At 38.7% G+C, this 27,687-nt stretch overlaps 1 pseudogene and 2 gene segments (V, D, J or C); all 3 read right to left on the reverse strand.

Moving 5' to 3' along the window:
- Positions 1 to 9,900: 9,900 nt before the first annotated feature.
- Positions 9,901 to 11,105, reverse strand: LOC113899340 (annotated as a pseudogene).
- A 9,960-nt stretch (positions 11,106 to 21,065) lies between these two features.
- On the reverse strand, positions 21,066 to 21,697 carry LOC113899342. The segment is given in 2 exon segments: positions 21,066 to 21,454; positions 21,646 to 21,697. Coding segments are annotated over 2 exon segments (441 nt in total).
- Positions 21,698 to 24,198: 2,501 nt separating this feature from the next.
- LOC113899346 lies at positions 24,199 to 24,979 on the reverse strand. The segment is given in 2 exon segments: positions 24,199 to 24,494; positions 24,940 to 24,979. Coding segments are annotated over 2 exon segments (336 nt in total).
- Positions 24,980 to 27,687: the final 2,708 nt, after the last annotated feature.

The raw sequence follows: 27,687 nt of genomic DNA on the forward strand, positions 1-27,687 counted from the left end.
TCTGCCTCAAGCTGAGAGTTCAGTGTCTGAGTGCCTGGCAGCGCATATACATAGTATCTGGTTCCCGTATGACTCCTTCAAACAGGAAGTGGGATTTGTCGTGTTCATAGGTGACATGGTCTATGCACAGACAGGAAAAAAAGTCTAGCTCACCACAAACCTTTCTTTGTCAATTTTTTCCTCCACAGGTAATTAAAGTAGGCTATGCCTGAAAGGGGGCTTTCCAAAAGCAATTATTTTAAAGGTTTGAACTGAGTGGAACTAAAGAACAAACAAGTTGATTTTCACTTATAATTATTCCACAGAATAATTTTGCCATCCCATTTAATATAGGATTTTTGTTTGTTTGTTTGTTTGTTTTACATTTTTATTGGTGTTTGGTTACAGCAAAATGAAATGTGCTTTGAGAGTTCAGTTCAGTCACTCAGTCATGTCCGACTCTTTGTGACCCCTTGAACCGCAGCATGCCAGGCCACCCTGTCCATCACCAACTCCCAGAGACCACCCAAACCCATGTCCATTGACTTGGTAATGCCATCCAACCATCTCATCCTCTGTTGTCCCCTTCTCCTCCTGCCCTCAATCTTTCCCAGCATCAGAGTCTTTTCAAATGACAGAGGAATGAATAAAATGTGTTACTTATGTACAATTGTTGTTCTTTAGTCACTAAGTAGTGTCTGACTCTTTGGATCCATGGACTGTATCCTGCTAGGCTCCTCTTTCCATGGGATTTCCCAGGCAAGATACTGCAGTGGGGTACCATTTCCTTTTCCAAGGATCTTCCTGAGCCAGGAATCGAACCCATGTGTCCTGCTTGGCAGGTGGATTCTTTACCGCAGAGCCACTGGGGAAACCCCACAATGAAATTGCTCAGCCATGAAAAAGAACAAAATAATGCTGTTTGTAACAAAATGAGCAGAACTAAAATAAGATTTAGTATAAGCAATGAACCCTTCTTATAATCTACTTATTTATTAGTCATTCATTTAGCCTATACTTACATTTCTCCATCCCAAATCTAAATACTCTATATAAAAACTCACATACTTTCGGTGAAAGGCAGTCTTATCCAAAATTTTTAACATATTTTTTATAGGTTTTAGGGCTCTATTTGGTTTTTTCAATACATAAAACCATTTTGACATAAAATGATAAAATATCAGTCCTTCTAACTTTCAGAATCTATTCTCTTTTTTATGTTTGTATGAATTTATAACAATAATAAAATAATTATTCTTTTGAAACTTGATATTGAACCTTATTTATCAGACTTTAAGGAGGATCAGGATATTCAGTCCCATTCCTTCCACAAGTAGAATTGTACTTCTTAGATCATGAGTCTTAGAATTGTCCTCATGTTATTTTTTCTGTCTCACTGGCCCAAAGTGTTTAGTCTCACTAGTTAGTTGCTTGTTATTTTTTGGTTTTGTTAAGTAAAATTAAGATAAGCATGCCAGTTCTTTCTGTGCCAGAATACTATAATGCACTCCAACAAAACTTGGTATCTACAGACTCCAAGCACACACTATACCTCTACAGCACAGAAGGCGATGGCTGAAATTTTGTAAACTGTTGCCTGTTCATTTGAATGTAGCTGTCAACTTTCCATTTGGTTTTACCATTTTAATGGATGAATTAATATAAAAGAACCAAAGGCAAAAAAATAACAAAGAAAAGAAAGTACAGACAAGGTCTCTAAAACAGTGCCAACTCCTTGCTTTTAAGTTGCTTGAGTGGTGTTGTTAATGACTGATGCATGGAGGAGAGTGCACGATTAGTTGAGACATCTCCTCTGTCCCATTTCATCTCTGAGTGTTGACAGGCAGCTGATATATGGTTTGCATTACCAAACCTAGTTGTATTTAAGTAGAAGAGATCATGAATGTCCACAGCAACTGGGCAGCAGCATGGTATTGTATATATAGGCATATATAATAATAGATATTATATATATATACCATAAAATTGATACTGATAAAGTATTACTAAAATACAGATGATAATCTGATATATTAGCTTTATATGCACTCTTTTTTTATGCATAGCTCTGAAATTTTATCACAGGTACAGGTTTTTTTTTTTTTTTTAAACTTTACATAATTGTATTAGTTTTGCCAGGTTTTTGTACCATCACTAAAGTCATGATGCAGAATTGTTCCATCTCTCTAGAGCAAACCACTTTCACACTGCCTCCACCTCTGCAACTCATGATAACTCCTAGCAACTATTGATCTTTTCATCTCTATATTTTGTCCATTCTCAATATATATTGAGAATGCTGTATAAGTAAATTCATACATTATGCATGCAATTGTAATAATATGGTGTGTAAGCATGTATCATGTAGTCTTCTGAGATACTTTTTTTCACTCAGCATTGAGATCCATCTAGGCTGTTGCATGAATCAATAGTAAGTTTCTTTTAATCACTACAGACTGTCCCCAACTTGTGATGAATCAACTTAGGATTTTTCAAGGTACAGTAGTGAGAAACCTACATAAGCACTCACTAGAAACTATGCTTTGCATTTTTAGTTTTTATCTTTTCCCATGCTAGCAACATGCTGTATGACCTTCTCTAGTGATGCTAGGCAGCAACAGCAAGCTGAGCTCTCAATCAACCCTGGGATCATGAGGGTAAACAACTGATCCACTTACAACCATTCTGTACCCATACAGCCATTGTGTTTTTCACTTTCAGTACAACACCTTTAAATTAGGCCAGGCAAAACTCTGATGCACAGTAGGTTAAGTATATTATATGCCTTTTCCACTTACAACATTTTCAACTTAAAATGGTTTATTTAGACTTAACCTTATCGAAGTTGAGATAGATCTATGAATAATATTGTACTGAATGGGTGTACCACAGCATATTTATCTATTCACACAATGAAGAATGTTTGGCTGGGTTCCAGTTTTTGGCCATCACATATATAGTTTCCATGAATATTCAAGTACAAATTTTGTGTAAGCATAAGTTTTTCATCATTCCATTAGAAATGCCCATAAAGGAGTGTGATTGCTGAATTGTAAGGTGAGTGAATATTTAAGTTTATGTGGAACTGCTAAGCTGACTTCCAGAATGACTGTTCCATTTACCTACCAGCAATGTATGAGTGATCCAATTTCTCTACATCATTGCCAGAACTTGGTATCATCATTATTTTTCATTTTAGCCATTAAGAAAGATGTGGAGTGGTATTTCATTGTGGTTTTAATTTACATTTCCCTGATGGTTAATGATGTTGAACATCTGTTTACATGCTTATTTCCCTAACACATGGCTCTTCCACAAAATGTCTGGGTGAACCATTTTCCATTTGGACTACTTCTTTTCTTCCTGCTGAGTTAGACAGTCATTGTATTCTAAATACCATCCTTTGATGAAAATACATTGTGAAAATATTTCCTGCCATTCTGTGGTTTGTCTTTTCCATTCTGTTAATAGTATCTTTCACAAAGCAAGCATTTTTACTCTTGATGAAATATTTTAATTTTTATGGATTATGCTTTGATGTCATGACAAAAATCATTTTGTCCAACACTTGGTCCTGAAGATTTTTTTTTTTCAAAAAGATTTATAGTTTTAGATTTTACACATGGATGTATGGTCCATTTTGTGATTTTCCTCAAATTTTTGTGTAAGGTGTGAAATTTAGGCCAAGATTTAGTTATTTGCCTAGGAATATCCAATTGTCCCTAAATCACTTGCTCATAAGACTATCATTTCTCCATTGAATAGTCATTGCACCTTCGCCAAAAAAATCAGATTTCCCCACTTTCTTATATCCCCACTTGGGATGAACAGTAGCATTATCCTGTTAATGATTTTTTTATTATCTCTTTTTATTGAACTTTTTGTCTTATATTGGAGTATAGCCAATTAGCAATGTTGTGATAGTTACAGGTGAACAGCAGAGGGACTCTATCCTTTTAACACTGTAGTGTCTATTGTTTACTTTTTCATTCTTTATATTTAACGATAAAGATGTTGGCTAATAAATCTCATTGACTGCATAGCATGCCACAGTGTTTCAGGAGCCCTTTAATATTTAAGGATATGACAGGTACTGTTCATTGTCTACAAGTAGATTTACTTCTTCATCCTTACCAGAATCCCAATATTCTGTTTGTTAGCAATGTTCCTAGAGAAAAATGCTTAACTTCCCCAGACTTTCATTGCTTGGGATCAGCTTGAACTCTGTTGTAATCAATAAGATGTAAGCATCTTGAGCGATTTATCACCCTTTCCTATTCACTAGAGTTTTCTACTTTTCCTAATAATGCCAAATGTCAACGTGTTGGTACCTTGATACTACATGCATTTCATGTGTGCAAAGTCACTTCAGTCATGTCTGACTCTTTCTGACCCTATGTACTGTAGCCCTCCAGGTTCCTCTGTCCATGGGATTCTCCAGGCAAGAATACTGGAGTGGAATGTCATGCCCTCCTCCGGGGGATCTTCCTGACCCAGGGATCGAACCCGAGGCTCCTGCAGTTCCTGCATTGCAGGTGGATTCTTTACCACTGAACCACAAGTCCTGATACTAAAGATCAAAATCACACATTTGTACCTCAGATAGATGAAAAAGACAAATGACACATTTCTCATCTAGGATCTATTAATAGAAAGTCAATGCTTACACATGGTCAGAAGTCATGCTTGTTTCACAAATGTGTTCTTACTTAAATATTTCAGTAGCAGAAAGGAAAACTAGAATGAAAGCACCTGGAAATTTTAGTTTTAGTTTATTGTCACCTTATAACTAAGAATTAATAAGAGGTCATCATGTATCATTTTAGTTTTTATTGGAGTTTTATATTCATATAAGAAAATGTAATATAAGGGCCAGTTCACTCAGCATGGTAAATTTTCACAGAAGCAACACCCTTATAACCAGCACTCAGATCAAGAAACAGAGCATTACCAGCCCTTCAGAGCTCCCTTTATGATACTGACCCATTTATAATAGTATTCTGATTTCTACCAGTGTAAATTAGCTATATCAGCTTATGCACCTTATGGGAATGACATGTTTATTGACCATTTGAATATCTTCTATTGTCAAATGCCTACTTCAGACTTTTGTCTTTTATATCAGTTTGTTCGTTTTATTGTTGATTTGAAGGAGATATTTTGAAATCAAAATGAGCCCTTTGATAGTATGATAATATATTTTATAGCTAATCTTTGCTAATATAATATTTTTATGATTAATAATATAAACTTTGATAACATAATAGTACTGTAAATATATTCACTGCTGCTGCTGCTAAGTCACTTCAGTTGTGTCCAACTCTGTGCAACCCCATAGAGGGCAGCCCACTAATTACCCTTTAATAGATTTTCTAGCTATCCTTTTAACTCTTGAATACTTTTAATGGCAATTTTAATATACATCAGTTTTTAAAGGGTAGTTGGTTTACAATGTTGTGCCCATCTCTGCTATACAGAAAGGGACACGGAAAATGAATGTATATATGAATATAGACTTCGAAGAAGGCAATGGCATACCACTCCAGTACTCTTGCCTGGAAAATCCCATGGACGGAGGAGCCTGCTAGGCTGCAGTCCATGGGGTCGCTAAGAGTCGGACACAACTGAGCGACTTCACTTTCACTTTTCACTTTCATGCATCGGAGAAGGAAATGGCAACCCACTCCAGTGTTCTTGCCTGGAGAATCCCAGGGACGGGGGAGCCTGGTGGGCTGCCATCGATGGGGTCGCACAGAGTCGGACACGACTGAAGAGACTTAGCAGCAGCAGCATGAGTATAGACTAGTTTTGATGCTTAGCCATGTTTGTGTCCTGTTTAAGAAATGTGTACCTAACACAAAGTAATGAACAAGTTTTGTATTTTTTCCATTAACTTCATACATTATTCTTATATTCAGATCTGCATTCTGACTGCTATTTATATATGATCTGAAGGCCATAATACACTTTCCCATAGGAAAAATGATGGAATGTCACTTATTGAAATGAAAGTCCTTTATCCTTGGTGCATAAAGGCAAATGTTTTCCAATTTTTAGTGTAACACAATTTCAGTATTAATTTTACCACAAAATTTTACTTTGTCACTCTCTCCATCTGCTTATATTGTTCTCCTTTATTTCAGTTTTTCTTCTGTTTGTAGAATTTTTTAAAACGTTTTATAGTTATCACATATTTATTACTTGGATGCAGTTTTCTAAACTTTCGTTCTAGTTACTAAAATGAATTATTTTCAGAGGTTTTCTCCTCCTCTTTGAGCCCAGGATGCTTTCTTTTCCATGTGCTGTATTGTGTGTACACTTGTTATTAGTTAATTTGAGAATCACTTAGTATGTTGCCTGTTTTATGTAATTCTGGTGTAACAAATGAATTAGATATTCTTCTTACTTTAGATTCAGTCCCTCAGATGAGCAAACAGGTAGAATTTGCAAAACGTTAGACTGCTCAGTGTGCACTGCTAACAGTCTCTTCCTGATTCAATTTATTAAAGTATTAGTTGTAGGGAAAAACAGTTAAAAGACACAGTGAGCCAATGGAGCTCCAAGTTCCTAACTCAGTTATTTTTCTTGTGAGATCATCTGCTCATGGTGAATCTCTATTGGTAGAATTAGTGATAGAACTAATGACAGTTCTATTAAACAGTACTCATTAATTCTGTGATTTCTAAAGATACATTTGGTAAAAGGTTTTAAAGCAGGACACATTTGGTATAAGGATAGCACATGATTTTTTTTTAATTGGTAAGGATTATTTCTGAACGAAGATGAAAAAAGCAGGAATAATAAAAGGCTTTTTAAAATCTGTTCACCATGTTTGGGTTGGCAAGCACTGTGTTTCCAATGGCCATGGGTTGCTGAAATACCATATGGACTTTTAACACCTTTGTTGGCTTATAGTTATGGAAGATGATATGAATGAGAATACCAGTTGATATCCAAATAACTATTTTTTGTATCCATTTTTCTAAAATTAGGAGAATTCCCTGCCTCACTGGGGGAATGAGTTAAGCACAATTTAAATCTTTAAAAATATCTGGTGTTAACCACTTTACGAGAAATGCAATGTATTGGGAATTTTAATGGAAGAAAGAGTTTTGTGTTGGAATAAACTAAAGCTTCACAGGAAGACCTTAACAAAGTACTTGGGGACCTATCTCACTAACAATGATAGGAAAGAGGAGTAAAGACAGGAAAGAAGAAAAAGAAAGAGGGAGGGTGGAAGGAAAAGAAAGGGAAATAGAAGGATAGGATTAATGTGTTTATGAATGAATAAGTATTTTCAAATATACCCATCTTCATTGTGAAATCCGTGTGATGTTGACTTTCTCTTCTATTTTTTAAAAAGATATAACTCACCCTTTCAATATTTTATTGCATTCCTAGCAATGAGCGCCAAAGAATTGATGCTTTTGAACTGTGGTGTTGGAGTAGACTCTTGAGAGTTCCTTGGACTGCAAGGAGATCCAACCAGTCCATCCTAAAGGAGATCAGTCCTAGATGTTCATTGGTAGGATTAATTCTGAAGCTGAAACTCCAATACTTTGGCCACATGATGCAAAGAGCTGACTTATTTGAAAAGACCCTGATGCTGGGAAAGATTGAGGGCAGGAGGAGAAGGGGACGACAGAGGATGAGATGGTTGGATGGCATCACTGACTCAATGGACATGGATTTGGGTGGACTCCGGGAGTTGGTGATGGACAGGGAGGCCTGGCGTGCTGTGGTTCATGGGGTCACAAAGAGTCAGACATGACTGAGCAACTGAACTGAACTGAACTGAACTAGCAATTATTAGTAACATCAGTCATAAATATTTCTTTACTCAATAAATATTTGTTGAACACTTACTATTTGTTGGGTACTGTGCTGATTACTGAGAACTTCAATAAACAAAAGGAATGAAAAGATATGTTTCAGGAAAAGTGAAGTAAGGAAACAGTGAGCTCAAAGGCTGTGAAGAGGAGGAAATGAGTGAAAAAATGACTGGAGGGATATGCTGATATTTGGAAATGCTACAGCACCTCTCATTGTACTTTCCAATATTGAGTACAAGTATCTGTTCCTTCATCTCTGACTCACAAATCAAAGCAATTTCCAAAGCATAAACACAGCAATATACGTTTAGGTACACATCCTGTGCAGCAGGATAGATTTCTCAGTCTTTTTGATGAGCCAAGAACATTATGTTAGTGATGCCACTCACATCAAGGGCCAGAATGCCTCCCTATTACTTTCTCTGTCTTGTGCTCTAATTTCCTCTATATCTTTTCTCTTGGGGAAAAAGTGTGGCTAATAAGGAGCTAGGGATGTTTCAGAATCCTGCTACAGTCAGTAAAAGATATTTCTACTGCTATTTGGATATTTAGAGGACTAGCATGTCTCTTTACAGAATTAAGGATTATTGCTTTTCTTGAGTCACAACATATGCCTTTTGTTCTAACACTTGACATTTTACCGTAAAATGTGTGTCACTTTCAGCTATGGGAATTGTGATTCATTCCACTGACTTTCCAGTTGACTCACTATTTCAGGGCTTTCTTCTTATTGTTGCTTCCAGAAAGGCCAGATTGAACTACACATGCTGAGATTTTGGAGCTTGACATTGGCAGATTTAAAAATAAATACCACAGTGGGTCTAAGACATATTAAGACAAAGATAGGCAACTTTTAAAATCTCTTTGCAGCTTAGCTTTCTAAGAGGTACCATAGATCTCAGAATAACTCCCTAAATGGTAACGAGGATTAAAAGGTACATTTAGGGCTTTCTAAAAGACACTGATTTTAAAGCTAAAAAGAAATAAATTTTTGATAGATTTGACAGTGTAAGAAAGGTAGTATGTTAGAATAAAACATACAAGTAAATATGAAAGTCAAAATATCATGTAAGATGTCAAAATAATTCTAGCAAACAAAATAAAGCTAAGTTAATGGGAAAAAAATGGTCAAAAGATAGGAACAAGCATATGAACAAGGTTGATGACAGAGTGCAAATATACAGAGAAAAAGTTACTCGAAAGCACTAGGGATCAGTAAAATGTCTATAGATAAAGTGCATCTGGATTATTAAAATGAAAAAGGCTGGTAATTCTCAATTTTTAGAGGGTGCGAAGTACACTTTCTCACTCCCTGTTGGTTGAAGTATAATCGTTTATACCATTTGAATGGAAAGTTGTCACTTTATCAAAAAAAATTTTAAATGTACCTTGTTTTGAAAATAGCCATTCCAGTTCAGAAATTTCATTACAGTAGACATGTCCTCATATATACAAAAGTCAATCTACAAAGTTGTATAAAGACAAAACTCTTTAGGATAGCACAGTAATAGAAACAAATACTTATTAAGGTAAACATAATTAATAATAGAACGTTTCAGAGTACTACACAGGCATTATAAAGAATGAATTGGACCACTTCCCAGGTGGCACAGTGGTAAAGAATCCTCCTACAATGCAGGAGACAAAGGAGACAAGATTTGATCCCTGGATCAGGAAGATCTTCTGGAGAAGGAAATGGCAACCTGCTCCAGTATTCTTCCCTGGAAAATCCCAAGGACAGAGGAGCCTGACAGGCTACAGTTCTTGAGGTCTCAAAGAGTCGGACATGAAAGAAAACTTTGGAACAGGAGAATTATTTGTATTTTTCTCACTTTTAGGTTGAGACTAACACACTGGAACCAGCATTTTATTGACATGAGAAAGAACCATGAAAAACTGATAATGCTTCTCACTTTATTTCTATGTTGCAATTGGGATTCTTAGTATTCCCATAATTCCCAAAATTCTTCTCAGCCACATCAACCAATGATGCACTTCTTCCTTGTCCTTTTCTTCTTTTCTTTATCCATCTTCCTCCCTTCTCCTTCCCTTCATTTTCCTCATCTCTTACTGATCTCTGACTCTCCTTCTAGATGAGCCTAGATTTGCTCTCGTGACTGCTCCCCCACTGTGTCCCCCCTTCTTCCCACAAGAGAGGTGCTGCACAGATGCAGCCCCGTCTGTCCCATTGTGCCTCTCTCAGGATGCAGTAGTACACAGCAGTGTCTCTCAGGGTTACCTGGGGCAGGACCAAGGTGCTGGACTTTCTGTCTGAAGCTATGGTCAGAGAGGCCATGCTGCTGTTCACTGTGCCTCATAAGCCACGAATGACATACTGTGGACTCTGATTGGGATTTTGCTGATACCAATGTATATACTCATTTCTACCAATGGTAGAGTGGTTACAAGGCAGGGTTACATCCTGTCCTTCAGCATAATCCATGGAGCTGGGCTGGGTGGTCTTAGCATCAGTCACAGTCTCTGGGGGGTTAAGAAATCAAATTAGTTCCAGAGTACAAATAAACGTAATTCTATGGATCAAGTGTATAACCCTCTCATAACTGTCTGGCCCTAACCCCTACTCCTGTGTTTCTATTTATGTCCTGGAAAAATATTATTGGTGTTCAATATTGGACTGCAAGAAGATCAAACCAGTTATCTGAAAGGAAATGACCCTAAATATTCATTGGAAGGACTGATGCTGAAACTGGAGCTCCAATAATTTGTACACCTGATGAGAAGAGCTGACTCGTTGAAAAATACCCTGATGCTGGGAAAAATTGAAGACAAAAGGAAAGGGGTGTGTTAGAGGATCAGGTGGTTAAACAGTGTCACCATCTCAATGGACATTAATTTGAGCATATTCCAGAAGATAATAGTGGACTGAGGAGCCTGGCACACTGCTGTCCATTTGGTCATAAAAGTTGGATACAACTTAGTGACTTGAAAAACAACAAAATTATGGAGACCAAAGATACGTGGCAAGAATCAGAGATCCATAGGCTTTGTTCCATGGGTCCTTGGCTCAATAAACCCAGAGATTTCCTACAACCTGCTTACTGCTAAGGACTCTTCTGGAATCATAGCCAAGGTTTAACCTGTCATGTAGAAGTTTGTGTCCCTAGCAAATCCATGATTGGTTCTCAATTCCATCACTATAATGCTGAATAAAGCACAGGGAGAGGAGTAGCGAGCAAATAACTCTTTGTGGTCCTTTGCCCTCAAGTCATCCCTTGTAGACACAGAACACTTACCCAAGGTCAGAAACACTGTTACTTCAGTCACCAGCCTCATACTTCAGGGACAAACCAGGATCATGGGCTCAGAGTTCAGGCTTGGGTCTGATCCTTGGCTTAAGGAGGTTCCAGAGAACAGAGGCAACAGCTGTTATTAAAGACTTACAACCAGTGCAGATGTCGCTGTGTTGTTGCTAGGACCTTCTCAGCCAATGATCAAGCAATCCCTTATCTAGGTCTTCCTCCCCTGTTTTAGTCATGTCCCCAAAAGATGGTGAAAAATCCCCAGCTCACAGTGAAATCATCTCTGAAGTTTAATGTCTGGCTCTGGAAAAGGAATATCGATCACAATGATATGTCTATGCACAACCATTGGTCTTTCATTTGTTTCTTAAGAAATTGGCTGATGCTCCATGAAGCTTGCAGAGCATAATATGTAATCCCAGAAAAATGTACTGAGCTCTGTGTAGTAAGATAATGAAAATTTCCATCCACATTCCAGAAAATGTAAGGAAGATTCAAAAGTAGGCAGTGATGTGCTCTGGGAGATGGAAAAAAAATAATGTTGAGACTAAACGCTACACATCCTGGAGCTTGGAGCTCTTGTAAGTGTTCTTGGAATCATGCATCTATCACCATCTAGGTAGACATTTTTCATGCATCTGTTCTTAATATACTAACTGATTGACATAGAGTTCACCTCATCCTCTTTGAACAGTGGTCCATAATCCTCATATTCCCTATGCCGATGCTTGTGGGTGTTGTATAGCAAGGATGCTAAGGCAGAGGAATAGACAGAAAGGCAGGCAAAGTAGGTGGGGGGTGGGGTGGAGGTGGGTGTGAGTGATATAAAAAGTCGGAGGAGGGAAAAAAGCGTGTAAGGAATAGAAAAGTGAAGGGATAATCAGAGCAGGGAAATAGGAAAGCAGTGTTTAGGGAGGTACATGGAAAGGGCTTAGGCTATTTGGCTAAGATCCCCTTGATCCTTGACCACACACATTCAACAAGGGATAAAAAGCTCAAGTTGTCTAAAGAAGATGAAAGCATGTCACTTTCCTTTTTTGGGGCACATCAATGAAAAACACGTTTCCCTCCCTTTCTCCCAGAAACACTGTTTTCAGATGAATCAGCCCCCTCTTGTGACTGAATAGAAGAACTGCAGAGCTAAACCCGCACCAAAAGTCAGCAAGCAACTCTTTGAAAAGCTCCTCAAATTTGAAGGTAAATGGGCTTCCCAGGTGGCGTGAGTGGTAAAGAACTCACCTGCCAATGCAGGAGACTTAAGGGACCCATGTTCAATCCCTGGATCAGGAAGATCACCTAGAGAAGGGCTTAGCAACCCACTTCAGTATTCTTGCCTGGGGAGCCTGGTGGGCTACAGTCCATGACTCCCAGAGTTAGACACGATTGAAACAACTTACCACACAATACACACAACTTACTTGTAATACTTCTGTACTCCTCTGTATTTTCTTGGTCCTAAGTATCCCATAGAAGGTTTTAATTATCTTTGCTTTCAGTTCAGTTCAGTTCAGTTGCTCAGTCATGTCCAAATCTGCGACCCCATGAACCGCAGCACACCAGGCCTCTGCAGTCATACGATTCTCATTTGTTGATCTCTTTTTCATTTGTCTCTAACCTTCCTATATTTAAATTTTACTTCAAAGCCCATGTAATTCAATATTTATAAGAGTTTGATATATAGTAGGCACTCAAGAATTACATGGTTTCTGAGTGAGCTGATGAATCATTATTCATGAATTTGATGAGAAATTACGTTAAACAACTGTTTAAATTACTCTGAAAACAATCTTCCAACTTTATGGGATGCATGCCAAATAAAAGACTCCGATAGTATAAACAGAGGGTTATTATTGTGAAGAATGAACAATAGAATATAAACAATAAATCCAAGTCTAGCATGGAGGAAAATTGTACTGAAGACATAGGAGTAATGTTACACTAATCATGCTTTGTTCATTTAACAAATATTCATAAATACTCGCTGGAAGCGTTGTTGTTCAGTCTCTAAGTCATGTCTGACTCTTTGCAACCCCATGAACCGCAGCACACCACAATTTCTTGTCCTTCTCTGTCTCCAAGAGTTTTTTGAAGCCCATGTCCATTGTGTGGATGCTGTCATCCAATCATCTCATCCTCTGTCACCCCCTTCTCCTCCTGCCCTCAATCTTTCCCAGCATCAGGGTCTTTTCCAATGAGTCGGCTCTTCACATCAAGTGGCCAAAGTATTGGAACTTCAGCTTCAGCATCAGTCTTTCTAATGAATATTCTGGGTTGATTTCCTTTAGGATTGACCCGTTTGATCTCTTTGCTGCCCAAGAAACTCTCAAAGGTCTTCTGCAGCACCACAATTAGAAAGCCTTAATTCGTCGGCACTCAGCCTTCTTTAGGGTACAACTCTCACATCAGTATGACTACTGGAAAACCATAGCTTCAACTCTGTGTAGCTTTGTTGGCAAAGTGATGTCTCTGCTTTTTAATATGCTGTCTAAGTTTGTCATAGCTTTCCTTCCAAGGATCAAGTGTCTTTTAATATCATGGTTGCAGACATCTTCTGCAGTAATTTTGGAGCCAAAGAAAATAAAATCTGTCACTGCTTCCACTTTTCCCCCATCTATTTGCATTGAGTGTTGGGACCCCAGATGCCACGATCTTAGTTTTTTAAAATTTGAGTTTGTCAGTGTTCTCCTTTACTCTCATCAAGAAGCTCTTTAGTTACTCTTGTCTTTCTGTCATTAAAGTGGTATCATCTGCATATGTGAAGTTGTTGGTATTTCTCCTGACAATCTTGATTCCAGCTTGTGATTCATCCAACCCAGCATTTCACATGATGTACTCTGAATATAATTTAAATAAGCAGGGTGACAGTACACAGCCTTGATGTATTCCTTTCCCAATTTTGAATCAGTTTGTTGTTCCATGTCTGGTTCTAACTGTTGCTTCTTGACCTGCATACAGGTTTCTCAGGAGGCAGGTAAGGTGGTCTGGTATTCCTATCTATTTAAGAATTTTCCAGTTTCTTCTGATCGATCCACATAGTCAAAGGCTTTAGCATAGTCAACGAAGTAGAAGTAGATGTTTTCTGGAATTCATTTGCTTTTTCTATGATCCAGTGAATGGTCTAGTGGTTTTCCCTACTTTCTTCGGCTTAAGCCTGAATTTTGCAATAATGAGCTCATGATCTGAGCCACAGTCAGCTCCAGATCTTGTTTTTGCTGACTGTGTAGAGTTTCTCCATCTTTGGCTGCAAAGTATATAATCAATTTGATTTCTGTATTAACCCTCTGGTGATATTCATGTGTAGGGTGGGCTCTTGTGTTGTTGGAAGAGGGTGTTTTCTATGACCAGTGTGTTTTCTTGGCAAAACTCTATGACCAGTGTATTTTCTTGGCCTTTCCCTGCTTCATTTTGTACTCCAAGGCCAAACTTGCCTGTTATTCCGGTATCTCTTGACTTCCTGTTTCCATTCCAAACCCCTATCATGAAAAGGACATCTATTTTTGGTGGTATTTCTAGAAGGTCTTGTAGATCTTCATAGAACTATTCTTCATAGATCCGTTTAGGTTCCAGTTTAAACCCATCATGTCACCATCACTGAGACATCCAGTCACCCTGTTCTGGGTCAAGTGCTTCCTCATACCCAAATCTTCTCCAAGGAGCCCTCTAAATGGTACACTCAGGATGACAATAAAAGTTTAAGATGCTTTTCACAGTTAGGAAAGTTATGTCTCATTTCTCAAAGATTAAAAAATTGGAACAGTAAAATCTGTCTCATAGGGTTTTAATATTTAACTTAGATAATGAATCGGAAATGCATCCTACAGTGCCTGACATATAGTAAGCTCAATAAATACCAACTTTCTATGTTCTACTAAAACCTCCTTTCCATTAATGTCCAGGGCTGTGACCTGATTTTTCACCTCCACATCAGTTTAGTAATGGATGCTTCTAGGAAATTTATTTAATCACTTGTTTTCCTGGAGATAGTCATTAATTTTCCCTATTCTTTTGGTGTGATAGCCAGCTAGCTACATTGATACACTCAGGGTGCTGAAAAGACACAGATGGAATGGTGAGGTTTGACTTTGATTTCCATAAAAATAGTGAAATCAAGGACACCTTGAATGTTTACTAGCTGCTGCTGCTGCTGCTAAATCACTTCGGTTTTGTCCGACTCTGTGAGACCCCATGGACGGCAGCCCACCAGGCTCCCCCGTCCCTGGGATTCTCCAGGCAAGAACACTGGAGTGGGTTGCCATTTCCTTCTCCAATGCATGAAAGTGAAAAGTGAAAGGGAAGTCACTCAGTCGTGTCTGACTCTTAGCGACCCCATGGACTGCAGCCTACCAGGCTTCTCCATCCATTCCTAATAATGCCAAATGTCAATGGGTTAGTACCTTGCTAATACATGAGTGCATGCGTGCTAAGTCACTTCAGTCATGAAGCGATTCTATGGACTCTTTCTGACCCTGTGGACTGTAGCCTGCCAGGCTCCTCTGTCCATGGGATTCTCCAGGCAAGAATACTGATGTGGGCTGCCATACCCTCTCCAGGGGATCTTTCTGACCCAGGGATCGAACCTGAGACTCCTGCGGCTTCTGCATTGCAGGCGGGTTCTTTACCGCTGAGCCACCAGGGGAGTCCTAATACTATATACCAAAGGGCAAAAGTCACATTTGTATCCCAGAGAGATGAAAAAGACCAATAACACATTTCTCATCTATGGTCTATTAAGAGAAGGGTTACCCATGGTCGGAAGTCATGCTTGTTTCACAAATGTGTTCTTACTTAAATATTTCAGGAGCAGTAAAGGAAGACTAGAATGAAAGCACCTGAAATTTCAGTTTTAGTTCTTGTTACCTTATAATTAGTAGGAGATCCTCATGTATCATTTTAGTTTTTATTGGAGTATTATATTCATGTAAGAAAATGTAATATAAGGGTACAGCGTGGTAAATTTTCATGAAACCAACACTCTTATAACCAGCACTCAGATCAAGAAACAGAGCATTACCAGCCCTTCAGTGCTCTCTTTATGATATTGTCCCACATATAACAATATTCTGATTTCTGCCAGTGTAAATTAGCTACGTCAGCTTATGTATCCTATAGGAATGACACGTTTATTGACTATCTGCATATCTTCTGTTGTCAAAAAACCTACTTCAGACTTTTGTCTTTTCTATCAATTTGTTTGTTTTCTTGTTGATTTGAAAGAGATATTTTTAAATTAAAATGATCCCTTTGATGATGTATGTGATCGATATTTGATAACATGTTATTTTTGATAATCAATATTAAATTTCATAAGATAATAATACTGTAAATATATTCACTAGTTATGCTTTAATAGATTTTCTAGTTATCTTTTTAACTTTTGAAATAATTTTAATATAGATCAGTTTTTTAATGAAGCGTAGTTGGTTTACAATGTTGTGCCCATCTCTGCTGTACAGAAAAGTGACAAAAATGAATGTATATATGAATATAGATTCGTTTTGGTGATTAGCGATACTTGTGTCTTGCTTAAGAAATGGGTATCTAACACAAAGTAATGAACAAGTTCTGAATTTTTTCTATTAACTTCATGCATTATTCTTACATTCAGATCTGCATTCTGACTGCTATTTATAAATCTTTTATCCTTGGCACATGGATGCAAATGTTTTCCAATTTTTAGTGTAATACCTTTCCAGTATCAATTTTATCACAAAATTTTACTTTGTCATCCTCCGCATCTGGTCATATCATTCTCCTTTATTTCAGGTTTACTTCTATTTTTAGAATTTTTCTTTACCTTTTATAGTTATCGTGTATTTATTCCATGGGTGATGTAGTTTTCTGAGTTTTTGTTCTAACTACTAAAATGAATTATTTTCTGAAGTTTTCTCATCATCTTTGTGCCCAGGATGCTTCTTCTCTATGTTCTGCATTGTGTATACACTTGTTACTAGTTTATTTAAAAATCACTTAGTGTGTTGCCAGTTTTATGCAATTCTGGTGTAATGAACAAATTAGATATTCTTCTAACTTTAAATTCAGTCCCTCAGATGTGCAAACAGCTAGAATTTGTGAAACATTAGAATCCTCAGTGTGCACTGCCAACAATCTCTTCCTGATTCAATTTATTAATGTATTAGCTACAGGGAAAAACAGTTAAAGGACAGAGTGTGCCAATGGAGCTCCAAGTTACTAACTCCTATTATTTTTCTCATGAGATCATATACTCATGAATCTCTATTGGTAGAATTAGTGATAGAACTAACAACAGTTCTGTTAAACAGCACTCATTAATTCTGTAATTTCTAAAGATAAGTTCAGTAGAATGTTTTAAAGCAGGACACCTTTGGTATAAGAATGGCACTTGATTTTTTTTTTCTTTTTGGTAAGGATTGTTTCTGAACAGAGATGAAAAAATAGAAATCAAAAAAGGCTTTTTAAAATCTGTTCACTACTTTTGGGTTGGCAAGCACTGTGCTTCCTTGGGCATCAGTTCAGTTCAGTTCAATTCAGTCACTCAGTCACGTTGAACCCTTTGAGACCCCATGAATTGCAGCACGCCAGGCCTTCCTGTACATCAGCAACTCTTGGAGTTCACTCAAACTCATGTCCATCGAGTCGGTGATGCCATCCAGCCATCACATCCTCTGTCATCCCCTTCTCCTCCTGCCCCAGAGTCTTTTCCAATGAGTCAACTCTTCACATGAGGTGGCCAAAGTACTGGAGTTTCAGCTTTAGCATCATTCCTTCCAAAGAATACCCAGGACTGATCTCCTTCAGGATGGACTGGCTGGATCTCCTTGCAGTCCAAAGGACTCTCAAGAGTCTTCTCCAACACCACAGTTCAAAAGCATCAATTCTTTGGCGCTCAGCTTTCTTCACAGTCCAACTCTCATATCCATACATGACCACTGGAAAAACCATAGCCTTGATTGCAGACCTTTGTTGGCAAAGTAATGTCTCTGCTTTTCTATATGCTATCTAGGTTGGTCATAACTTTCCTTCCAAGGAGTAAGCGTCTTTTAATTTCATGGCTGCAATCACCATCTGAAGTGATTTTGGAGCCCCCCAAAATGAAGTCTGACACTGTTTCCCCATCTATTTCCCATGAAATGATGGGACCAGATGCCATGATCTTAGTTTCTGAATGTTGAGCTTTAAGCCAACTTTTTCACTTTCACTTTTTCACTTTCATCAAGAGGCTTTTTAGTTCCTCTTCACTTTCTGCCATAAGGGTGGTGTCATCTGCATATCTGAGGTTATTGATATTTCTCCTGGCAATCTTGATTCCAGCTTGTGTTTCTTCCAGTCCAGCGTTTCTCATGATGTACTCTGCATATAAGTTAAATAAGCAGGGTAAAAATATACAGCCTTGACACAATAGTAGGATGCAAATTCTATTCAAGGTCCCATAGACTATAAACTAGGAGACACTGGTACACATCCAGGGACATAAAACAAAGTGCAAAATTTCATGGTCTAAAGGTATTGAAATCCTACAGTCTGTTTTCTAATCACCTTGGAATTATGTTAGAAATCACTATCAAAAGATATTTGAAAATAACCACATATTTTCCAGGGCAATGTGACATTTACTAAGAGAGATATTTGACTTAGCCTGACCATCTTTTTATATGCTTATTTCCTTACCACATAGCTCTCTGATGAAGTGTCTGTGTAAATCTATCGTCCAGTTTTCAACTGGATTGTTTTCTTCCTGCTGAGTCTAGAGGGTTCATTGTTTTCTGAACACAATCTTTTGATGAAAATGTATTTTGCAAATATTTCCTGTCATTCTGTGGTTTATCTTTTTCCTTCTCTTAACAGTGTCTTTTTGCAGAGCAAACATTTTTAATTTTGATGAAATCTAAGTTTGTTCATGGACCGTGCTCTTGGTGTCATGTCAAAATTCTTTTTGGCTAGCCCTAGGTCATGAAGATATTCTCTTATGTTTTTCCTAAAAGATTTGGCAATTTTACATCTTACACTTGGATGTATGGTTCATTTTGAGGCTGTACCCACATTTTTGTATAAGGTGTGATATTTAGGCTGAGTTTCAATTATTTCCCAAGAATATCCAATTGTCCCAATATCATTTGCTCATAAGACTGTGTTGCCTCCATTGAATTGTCTTTGCACTTTGTAAAAAAAATAAATCTTCCCTACTTGTGTAGATTTACGTCTATACACTTACTCAGTGACATAAACTTATTAATTATATTCTTTTATTACACTTTTAACATTATAGAACTTGTAGAATAACTTTCTTTTTAGTTACTTATATTTATAATTTGTGTTTTTTTCTTTTTCCCTTGAAAATTCTACCTAGAAATATTTAAATCTTATTGATAATTTTAACATAATTAACTTTGTATTTCATGGCTATTCCTATAGCTTTCTTTGTATTTCACCAATCCAACATTTTATTATTTACTCCTTTCAGTTTATGTTGGGTTTAATTCACTTTTCTATCATCTTTCGCTGAAAGCCTAGATGATAGTTTTTCAACCTTTTTTCTTTAGTTAAATAACCATTTTAAAAGATAAATTTCCTTTTATGTATTATTTTAGCTGCATCTCCTACATATTTATATAATGTGCTCTCACAATATTTACTTTCAAAATATTTTCTAAAGTCATAGTAATTGTTTCTTTAACCTATGGTTATTTTTAAGTTAGTGTATGTATTCCAAATATTTGAAAGTTTCTACAGACATCTCTTTGTACTAGATATTCTGTATTATCTCCATTTTGAAGAATAAATTTTATATAATTTCAGTTTTCTTAAATATATTAAGATTTTTATGACCAAACAGATTGTGTGTGTGTGTGCTTGTGTATTTCATCTACACAGCAGGGTGTGGCTGCAGCTCAGCTGCAGGTTTGGGTACAGGTTGCAGGGGAGCACCCGGCACTTGCTGCACAGACGTAGGTGGCTGAGTCTCCAGGCTGGGAAGTTGCGATGTGCAATGAGAGCTATTTGGCACTCTTATTGAGGGAAACTGTGAAACCTCCATCTTCCATTTCATTCATAACTGAACATATGGCTGTCAAGAATGCAGGTCCTTTACCATGATATTGCCAGTGCCACAGGAGATAGTCAAACACACCCTTTCATAACCACAGTTCAGAATGGAAATCTCTCCTTCTTGGACTGTCAAAGACTGAGGGCTCTGTTTCACCTGTTCTTGATCACTTTTTTCCTGCTGTTGTCCACTCACCCCTACTTAAAGAGATTAAAAAGTAGTTAGTTCTACATACATCTATTTCTTTCTTGGAGTTTCTGTCTGCATGAGCTTGTTTGTAATCCAGTTTTCTTGGTCCACCTAATTGATGAGATATCCTAGGCTTTCTCCTCCACAACTCACAGCCTAGTTGAAGCCACAGAAGTGAAACTGATGCCCCCAGTGTTTTGTCCATCGTTTCTGGCATCAGTGCTCAGTGGCAACTCAAGTTCCTCTTCTGCCCTTCTCAGCCAGCTAGAACTCTAAGTTCATATCTGCTTTAATTCTTTCAGTAGGCCCCACCCTCTCACAAACTGGAGAATATCTTTATTGGAGTGATTTCATTTAATTCCTTTCACTTTTTAACATTTTTGAGCTCACCGTGTGTACTTAGTCACTCAGTAAGTCCGACTCTTTGAGACCCCATGTACTGGAGCCCGCCAGGCTCCTCTGTCCATGAGATTTCCCAGTGTTTCCCAAGAATACTGGAATGGGTTACCATTTCCTCCTCCAGAGGATCTTGCCAACCCTGGGATCAAACCCATGTCTTCTGCATCTCCTCCATTGGTTGGCAAATTCTTTACCACTGGGAAGCTGTGGTCAAATATTTATTTTAATTCTATCCTCTTATCAACTACTCTGCTAGTTCCCAGTTAGAAGTTTCTAGTGCAGAAGGAGATACATGCTGAGAAGGAAAGATAAAGACCAAACTCCATAATCTGTAGGGCCAAAAGGTGTCTGTGGTTAAAACTGTACTGATAAAGGTGAGTAACATTAAGCACTGCAGATGCCCTGTGGTGGCCTCACGGTGTGACTGTGGCTGGAGGAGGGGCTGAGCCCACGGAGGGTTTGTGTAGAGGCTGCAGGTGCCTGGGGAGCACTGTGCTGCACAGCACAGAAGTAAGTGCCTGAGTCTGTGGTCTGTGAAGAGGAAATGTGCAGTGAGCTGCGGCCTTCTTTAGGAACTGTTGTGGCATTTAATCTTCCATCCTGCTTTGTCCCTGAAGAAATGTAAAACAGGTGGATGATGCGGCCCCCAGGGTTCTGAAGATACCAATTCACACTCTGTGAGGAAGTGGAAAAATTACAGTGAAGCGTGTAGCTGGCTCCCTCCTGGAGACTCAGGGCTGGGGGACTCTGCTCCACATCCACTCCTCGCACACCTGAGAGGAAAGAGAAACAGTCACTGGTGAGGGTCACTGTAACTCCTACTAAACCCTGAAAGTGCCCTCCCCATCCCCATAGATGATGAGAAGGATAAAAAGTCTGCAGAACTTGTCAGCTCCTCACCCTCCCCCAACAATAGAGCAGCGCCTCATTCCTTCAGATCTCCTGTGGGGCAGCCCCAACTCACAGCAAACCTGGGCAAACAAAAGCCCCAGCACAGTGCCTGCTAGCCCCTTCATGATGCTTCCTCTTCTTGTTGGGACATTTTCACTGCAAGATACTTAACTAAACCCTGAGGGAGTGAGTGTCATAAGTCATTCCTGCTCCTGCAGCCAATCAGCTCACCCAACAAATCCTGCTCAGGTGACACTGACAGGACGCCCCACCCTCCCACCGCAGCCAACTCAGAATGTGCCGGCAGGGGTAGAGTGAGAGAAGGAAATATATCATTATTTTATGACTTAAGGGATACTTTCTGAGAACATTTTGGAGAAGGCAGACCCTGATTAGGAATTTGGGAGAATTTTAGGGGAAAGAAAGCAAAACTTAATTATATAGCCCCATCCTTCTCTCACATGGCATGGATGCAGTAGATTCTTCCTTAATGAAATACTGTTTCTCACAAGTGCTGAGGATGAAGCTTTTGCTTCTCTTATGCACTTACTTGTGGTTCTGAAGGCTGCTCATGAATCGGCATGATCAGAAGTTGCTTCTATTGGCTGGAACACTTTGCTGTATTAAACAGTATTATTTTTTAAATTTATTTTTTAAAATTAATTTATTTCTAATTGGAGGATAATTGCTTTACAATATTGTGTTGGCTTTTGCCATACAATGATGTGAATCAGCCAGAAGTATACATATGTCCCCTCCTTTTGAGTCTTCCCCCCATTCCTCTAGGTTGTCACGGAGCTCCGTGTTGAGCTCCCTGCATCATACAGCAACTTCCCACTAGCTATCTCTTTTACATATGGTAAAGCATATATTTCAATGCCACTCTCTTAATTTTTCCCACTCTCTCCCTCCCCTACTGTGTCCAAAGTCTGTTCTCTATGTCTGTGTCTCTATTTTTGCCCCACAAATAGGGTCCATCAACAGATGAACAGATAAAGAATTTGCCATACTTATATACAATGGAATATTTCTCAGCCATAAAAAAAAGCATTTGAGACAGTTCTAGTGAGGTGGATAAGCCTAGAGCCTGTTAAACAGAGTGACATAAGTCAGAAAGAGAAAAAAATTATATATTAGTGCATATATATGGATGCTATAAAAATGGTACTGATGACATTAAAAGTTATATATATTTATTTTAGACTCAGCCTGCGTTGAGAGCAATATTAGTTATCTTAACCACCAGGTGGACATTGAAAATTGAATTGTAATAGTTTTATTTTTATTAAATAAATTATTTTTATTTTTTATAAATAAAAGTGAAGAAATTATTTTTTAAATTTCTATTGTAAACACATTTTTAAACTGTTGATTCCTAGTTTTGTATTATGCTTTTTAATTTTAGTAGGCTATTTTAGAGAAAAATAAGTGCTTTTGAAACCATATGATGATAATTTTAGTTTGTGCTCTTATCTCAGACTCTGTAAATAATATCGATTCTCTATCAGTAGATTTGGGGGTAAAAGGGATGGAAGATGAAGACCTGTATATTTTCACTGCAGTGAAAGTAAAGTGATCTGCAGACACTAACGTTCAGATGGACAGTTCAAGAATGGTTCAGTAGTAGCAGCACGTAGGCCTAGCTGCTCCAAGGCATGTGGGATCTTAGTTCTCCAACCAGGGACCGAACCTATGTCCCCTGCATTGGCAGGCAGATTCTTTACCACTGAGCCACCGGGGTAAGCCCCACATGCTGCTTGCATGCCTGCATGCTAAGTCACTTCAGTCATGTCTGATTCTTTGCAACTCTAAAGACTGTAGTCTGCCAGGCTCCCCTGTCCTTGGGATTCTCCAGGGAAGAATACTGGAATGGGTTGCCATCCCCTCCTCCAGGGGATCTTCCTGAACCAAGAATTCAACCTGGGTCTCTTGAAGGTTCTGCATTGCAGGTGGATTCTTTACTGCTAAGCCACGGGGGAACCCCCATGTGCTGCTTAGGGATTATCAAATTGATGAAAACGCCTTATAAAGGCAGGGTTTCCAGACCTGCCTAGAAAGTGAAAAATTATTATTCATTTAATTTTTGTTTCTTTCAAAAAACTTCTTCATGGGAAATATGAATGTTCTAGACTAGCAACAATAACATTTCAGATCTTTCTCAGAGAGAGTAATTTGTTTCTGGTAAGCGGAACAACTGTAACACATCAGAGTCTAGACTTGGCCTTGGAGCCAAATGAGAGAAGCCTTTGGTACAAGGAGAATTATTTGTATGTTTCCCACTTCTTATGTTGGGACTAGCACACTGAAACCAACATTTGATTGACATGAGGAGGAGCCATAAATATTATTAATACCTCTTACTTTATTGCTATGTTAAAATTATGATTCTGACATGCCTCAAAATTCTTCTCAGATTCATCAGTAAACTAGGTGCTTATTCCTTGTCCTTTTTCTCTTCTTTTCTTTATGCATCTTCTTCCCTTTCTTTTCCCTTCATTTTCCTCATCTCTTACTGCTCTCTGACTCTCCTTCTAGATGACTCTAGATTTGCTTCTGTGACTGCTCTCCCCACTCTGTCCCAACTGCTTCCCACCAGAGATACTGCACAGGTGCAGCCCCATCTGTCCTAGTGTGGCTCTCTCAGGATGCAGTAGTACACAGCGGTGTCTCTCAGGGTGACCTGGGGCAGGACCAAGGCGCTGGACTTTCTGTCTGAAGAGATGGTGAGAGAGGCCATGCTGCTGTTCACTGTGCCTCGTAAGCCATGAATGACATACTGTGGACTCTGATTGGGATTTTGCCGATACCAATGTATATAGTCCTTTCCACCAATGGTAGAGTGGTTACAAGGCAGGTTTACATCCTCTCCTTCAGCACAATCCATGGAGCTGGGCTGGGTGGTTTTAGCATCAATCACAGTCCCTAAAGGGTCAAGAAAATAAAATTATCCTCTGACAACAAATCAGTGTAATTCTGTGGATCAAGGGCACAACACTCCCCAAACTGTTTGGACCTACCCCCTACTCCAGTGTTTTTATCTATGTCCTGAGAAATATTATTGGTGCTTATTCTATAGGGACCAAAGACACACGGCAAGAATCTGAGAACTCTATAGGCTTTATCCCGGGGTCCTTGGCTCAATAACCCCAGAGAGTTCTTCCAACCTGCTTACTGCTAAGGTCTCTTCTGCATCATGGCCATGAATTAACCTGTCATGTAGAAGTTTGTACTCCCTAGCAAATGCATAGATCTGTTCTCAATTCCATTGCTATAATGCTGAATAAAACACAGGGAGAGGAGTAGAGAGCAAATGACCCTTACGGTTCCTTGGCCTCAAAGTCATCCCTTGTAGACACAAAACACTTACCCAAGGTCAGAAAAACAGTTACTCCATTCACCAGTCTCATATTTCAAGGACAAATCAGGATTGTGGGTTCAGAGCTCACACTTGTGTCTGCTACTAGGCTTGTTTCCAGAGAACAGAAACAACTGCTGCTGTTAGAGACTTACAACCAGTGCAGGTATCTGTTGCAGTGTGTTGTTGCCAGGATCTGTTAGCCAATGATCAAGCAGTTCCTTGTCTAGGTCTTCCTGCCCTATTTTAGTCATGTCCCCCAAAGAAGGAAAGACATCCCCAACTCACAGGGTGTGTGCTGCCATCCTCTGTGAAGTTTAAAGTCTGGCTCTGGAAAAGGAACACTGATCATGATGGTGTGCCTATCCAGAACCATTGCTCTTTCTTTTCTTCTTCAAATACATTTTCTAATGTTCCATGAAGCTTGTGGAAAACATTGTTTAATCCCAGAAAACTGTACTGAGCTGTGCATTGTAAAGAGATAAAAATTCCCATCCATGTTCTAGCAAATGTATGTGAGATTTCAAAGTAGGCTGTGATTGCTCTGAGGGACAGGAAATATTAATAACATTGGGATAGAAAACTAAACATCTTCAGCTCGAACATTGGATCCTAGCATCCTGAAAAGGTCCTTGGAATCATGCATCTGTCTCCATCTAGGCACACATTTCTCAATACATCTGTTCTTTATATAGTAACTGATGACACAGATGGTATTCTCCTCATCCTCCTTGAACAATGGTCCTCAATCCTTATGTCCTCTATGCCCATGTTTGTAGGTGCTCTGCACCAAAGAGGCTGAGACAGAGAGAAAAGACAGAAGGGAAAGCAAACTCTCTGGGGTGGAGAAGGGTGGAGGTGGATGATCCTGGCAGAAAAAGAGGAGTGAAGAGAAAAGAGCGTAAGGAATAGGGAAGGGAAGAGTTAACCAGGGTGGGAAATGGGAAAGCAATGTTTAGGGAGGTACATGGAAAAGATTTAGGCTACCACATGCACTAAACAAAGGATTATAAAATCAAGTTGTCTAAAGATGATGAAAATCTTTTTTTTTTTTTTTTTTTCACTTTTCTGTGGAACATCAATGGAAAACATAAACTTCTTTCCTTAATAGCCAGAAAAGACCGCCGTTTCCAAATGATGCAGCCCCCTCTACTGACTGAATAAATGAACTGCAGAGCTAAACTCCCACAGGATGTCAACCTTTTGAAATGTTTCTCAGATTGAAAGGTGAATATCCCAAGCAACTCCTACAGCTCAATTCCAGAAAAATAAACGACCCAATCAAAAAATAGTCCAAAGAACTAAATAGACATTTCTCCAAAGAAGACATACAGATGGCTAACAAACACAAGAAAAGATGCTCAACATCACTCATTATCAGAGAAATGCAAATCAAAACCACAATGAGGTATCATTTCACGCCAGTCAGAATGGCTGTGATCCAAAAGTCTACAAGCAATAAATGCTGGAGAGGGTGTGGAGAAAAGGGAAACCTCTTACACTGTTGGTGGGAATGCAAACTAGTAGAGCCACTGTGGAGAACAGTGTGGAGATTCCTTAAAAAACTGGAAATAGAACTGCCACACGACGCAGCAATCCCACTGCTGGGCATACACACTGAGGAAACCAGAATTGAAAGAGACATGTGTACCCCAATGTTCATTGCAGCACTGTTTATAATAGCCAGGACATGGAAGCAATCTAGGTGTCCATCAGCAGATGAATGGATAAGAAAGCTGTGGTACATGTACACAATGGAGTATTACTCAGCCATTAAAAAGAATACATTTGAATCAGTTCTAATGAGGTGGATGAAACTGGAGCCTATTATACAGAGTGAAGTAAGCCAGAAAGAAAAACACCAATACAGTATACTAACACATATATATGGAATTTAGAAAGATGATAACAATAAGCCTGTATATGAGACAGCAAAAGAGACACTGATGTATAGAACAGTCTTTTGACTCTGTGGGAGAGGGATAAGGTGGGATGATTTTGGAGAAAGGCATTGAAACATGTATAATATCATATACGAAACAAGTCTCCAGTCCAGGTTCGACGCACGATACTGGATGCTTGGGGCTGGTACACTGGGACGACCCAGAGGGATGATACAGGGAGGGAGGAGGGAGGAGGGAGAAGGGTTCAGAATGGGGAACATGTGTATACCTGTGGCAGATTCATGTTGATATATGGCAAAACCAATACAATATTGTAAAGTTAAAAAAAATAATAAATCATTAAAATATCCTAGGGGAAAAAAAAAAAAAAAAAGAAAGGTGAATATCCCTGGTATCTCAGTCGGTAAAGAATCTATCTGCAGTGTAGGCAATGGGAATTCGATCTCTGGATCAGGCTAGCTTCCTGAAAAGGAAATGGCTACGCACTCCAGTATTTTCAATGATCCAGCGAATGTTGGCAATTTGATCGCTGGTTCCTCTGCCTTTTCTAAAACCAGCTTGAACATCTGGAAGTTCATGGTTCACGTATTGCTGAAGCCTGGCTTGGAGAATTTTGAGCATTACTTTACTAACACGTGAGATGAGTGCAATTGTGTGGTAGTTTGAGCATTCTTTGCATTGCTTTTCTTTGCGATTGGAATGAAAACTGACCTTTTCCGGCCCTGTGGCCACTGCTGAGTTTTCCAAATTTGCTGGCATATTGAGTGCAGCACTTTCACAGCATCATCTTTCAGGATTTGAAATAGCTCAACAGGAATTCCATCACCTCCACTAGCTTTGTTCGTAGTAATGCTTT

The sequence above is a fragment of the Bos indicus x Bos taurus genome, chromosome 10, assembly GCF_003369695.1.
Source record: "Bos indicus x Bos taurus breed Angus x Brahman F1 hybrid chromosome 10, Bos_hybrid_MaternalHap_v2.0, whole genome shotgun sequence".
Classification (NCBI taxonomy): domain Eukaryota; kingdom Metazoa; phylum Chordata; class Mammalia; order Artiodactyla; family Bovidae; genus Bos; species Bos indicus x Bos taurus.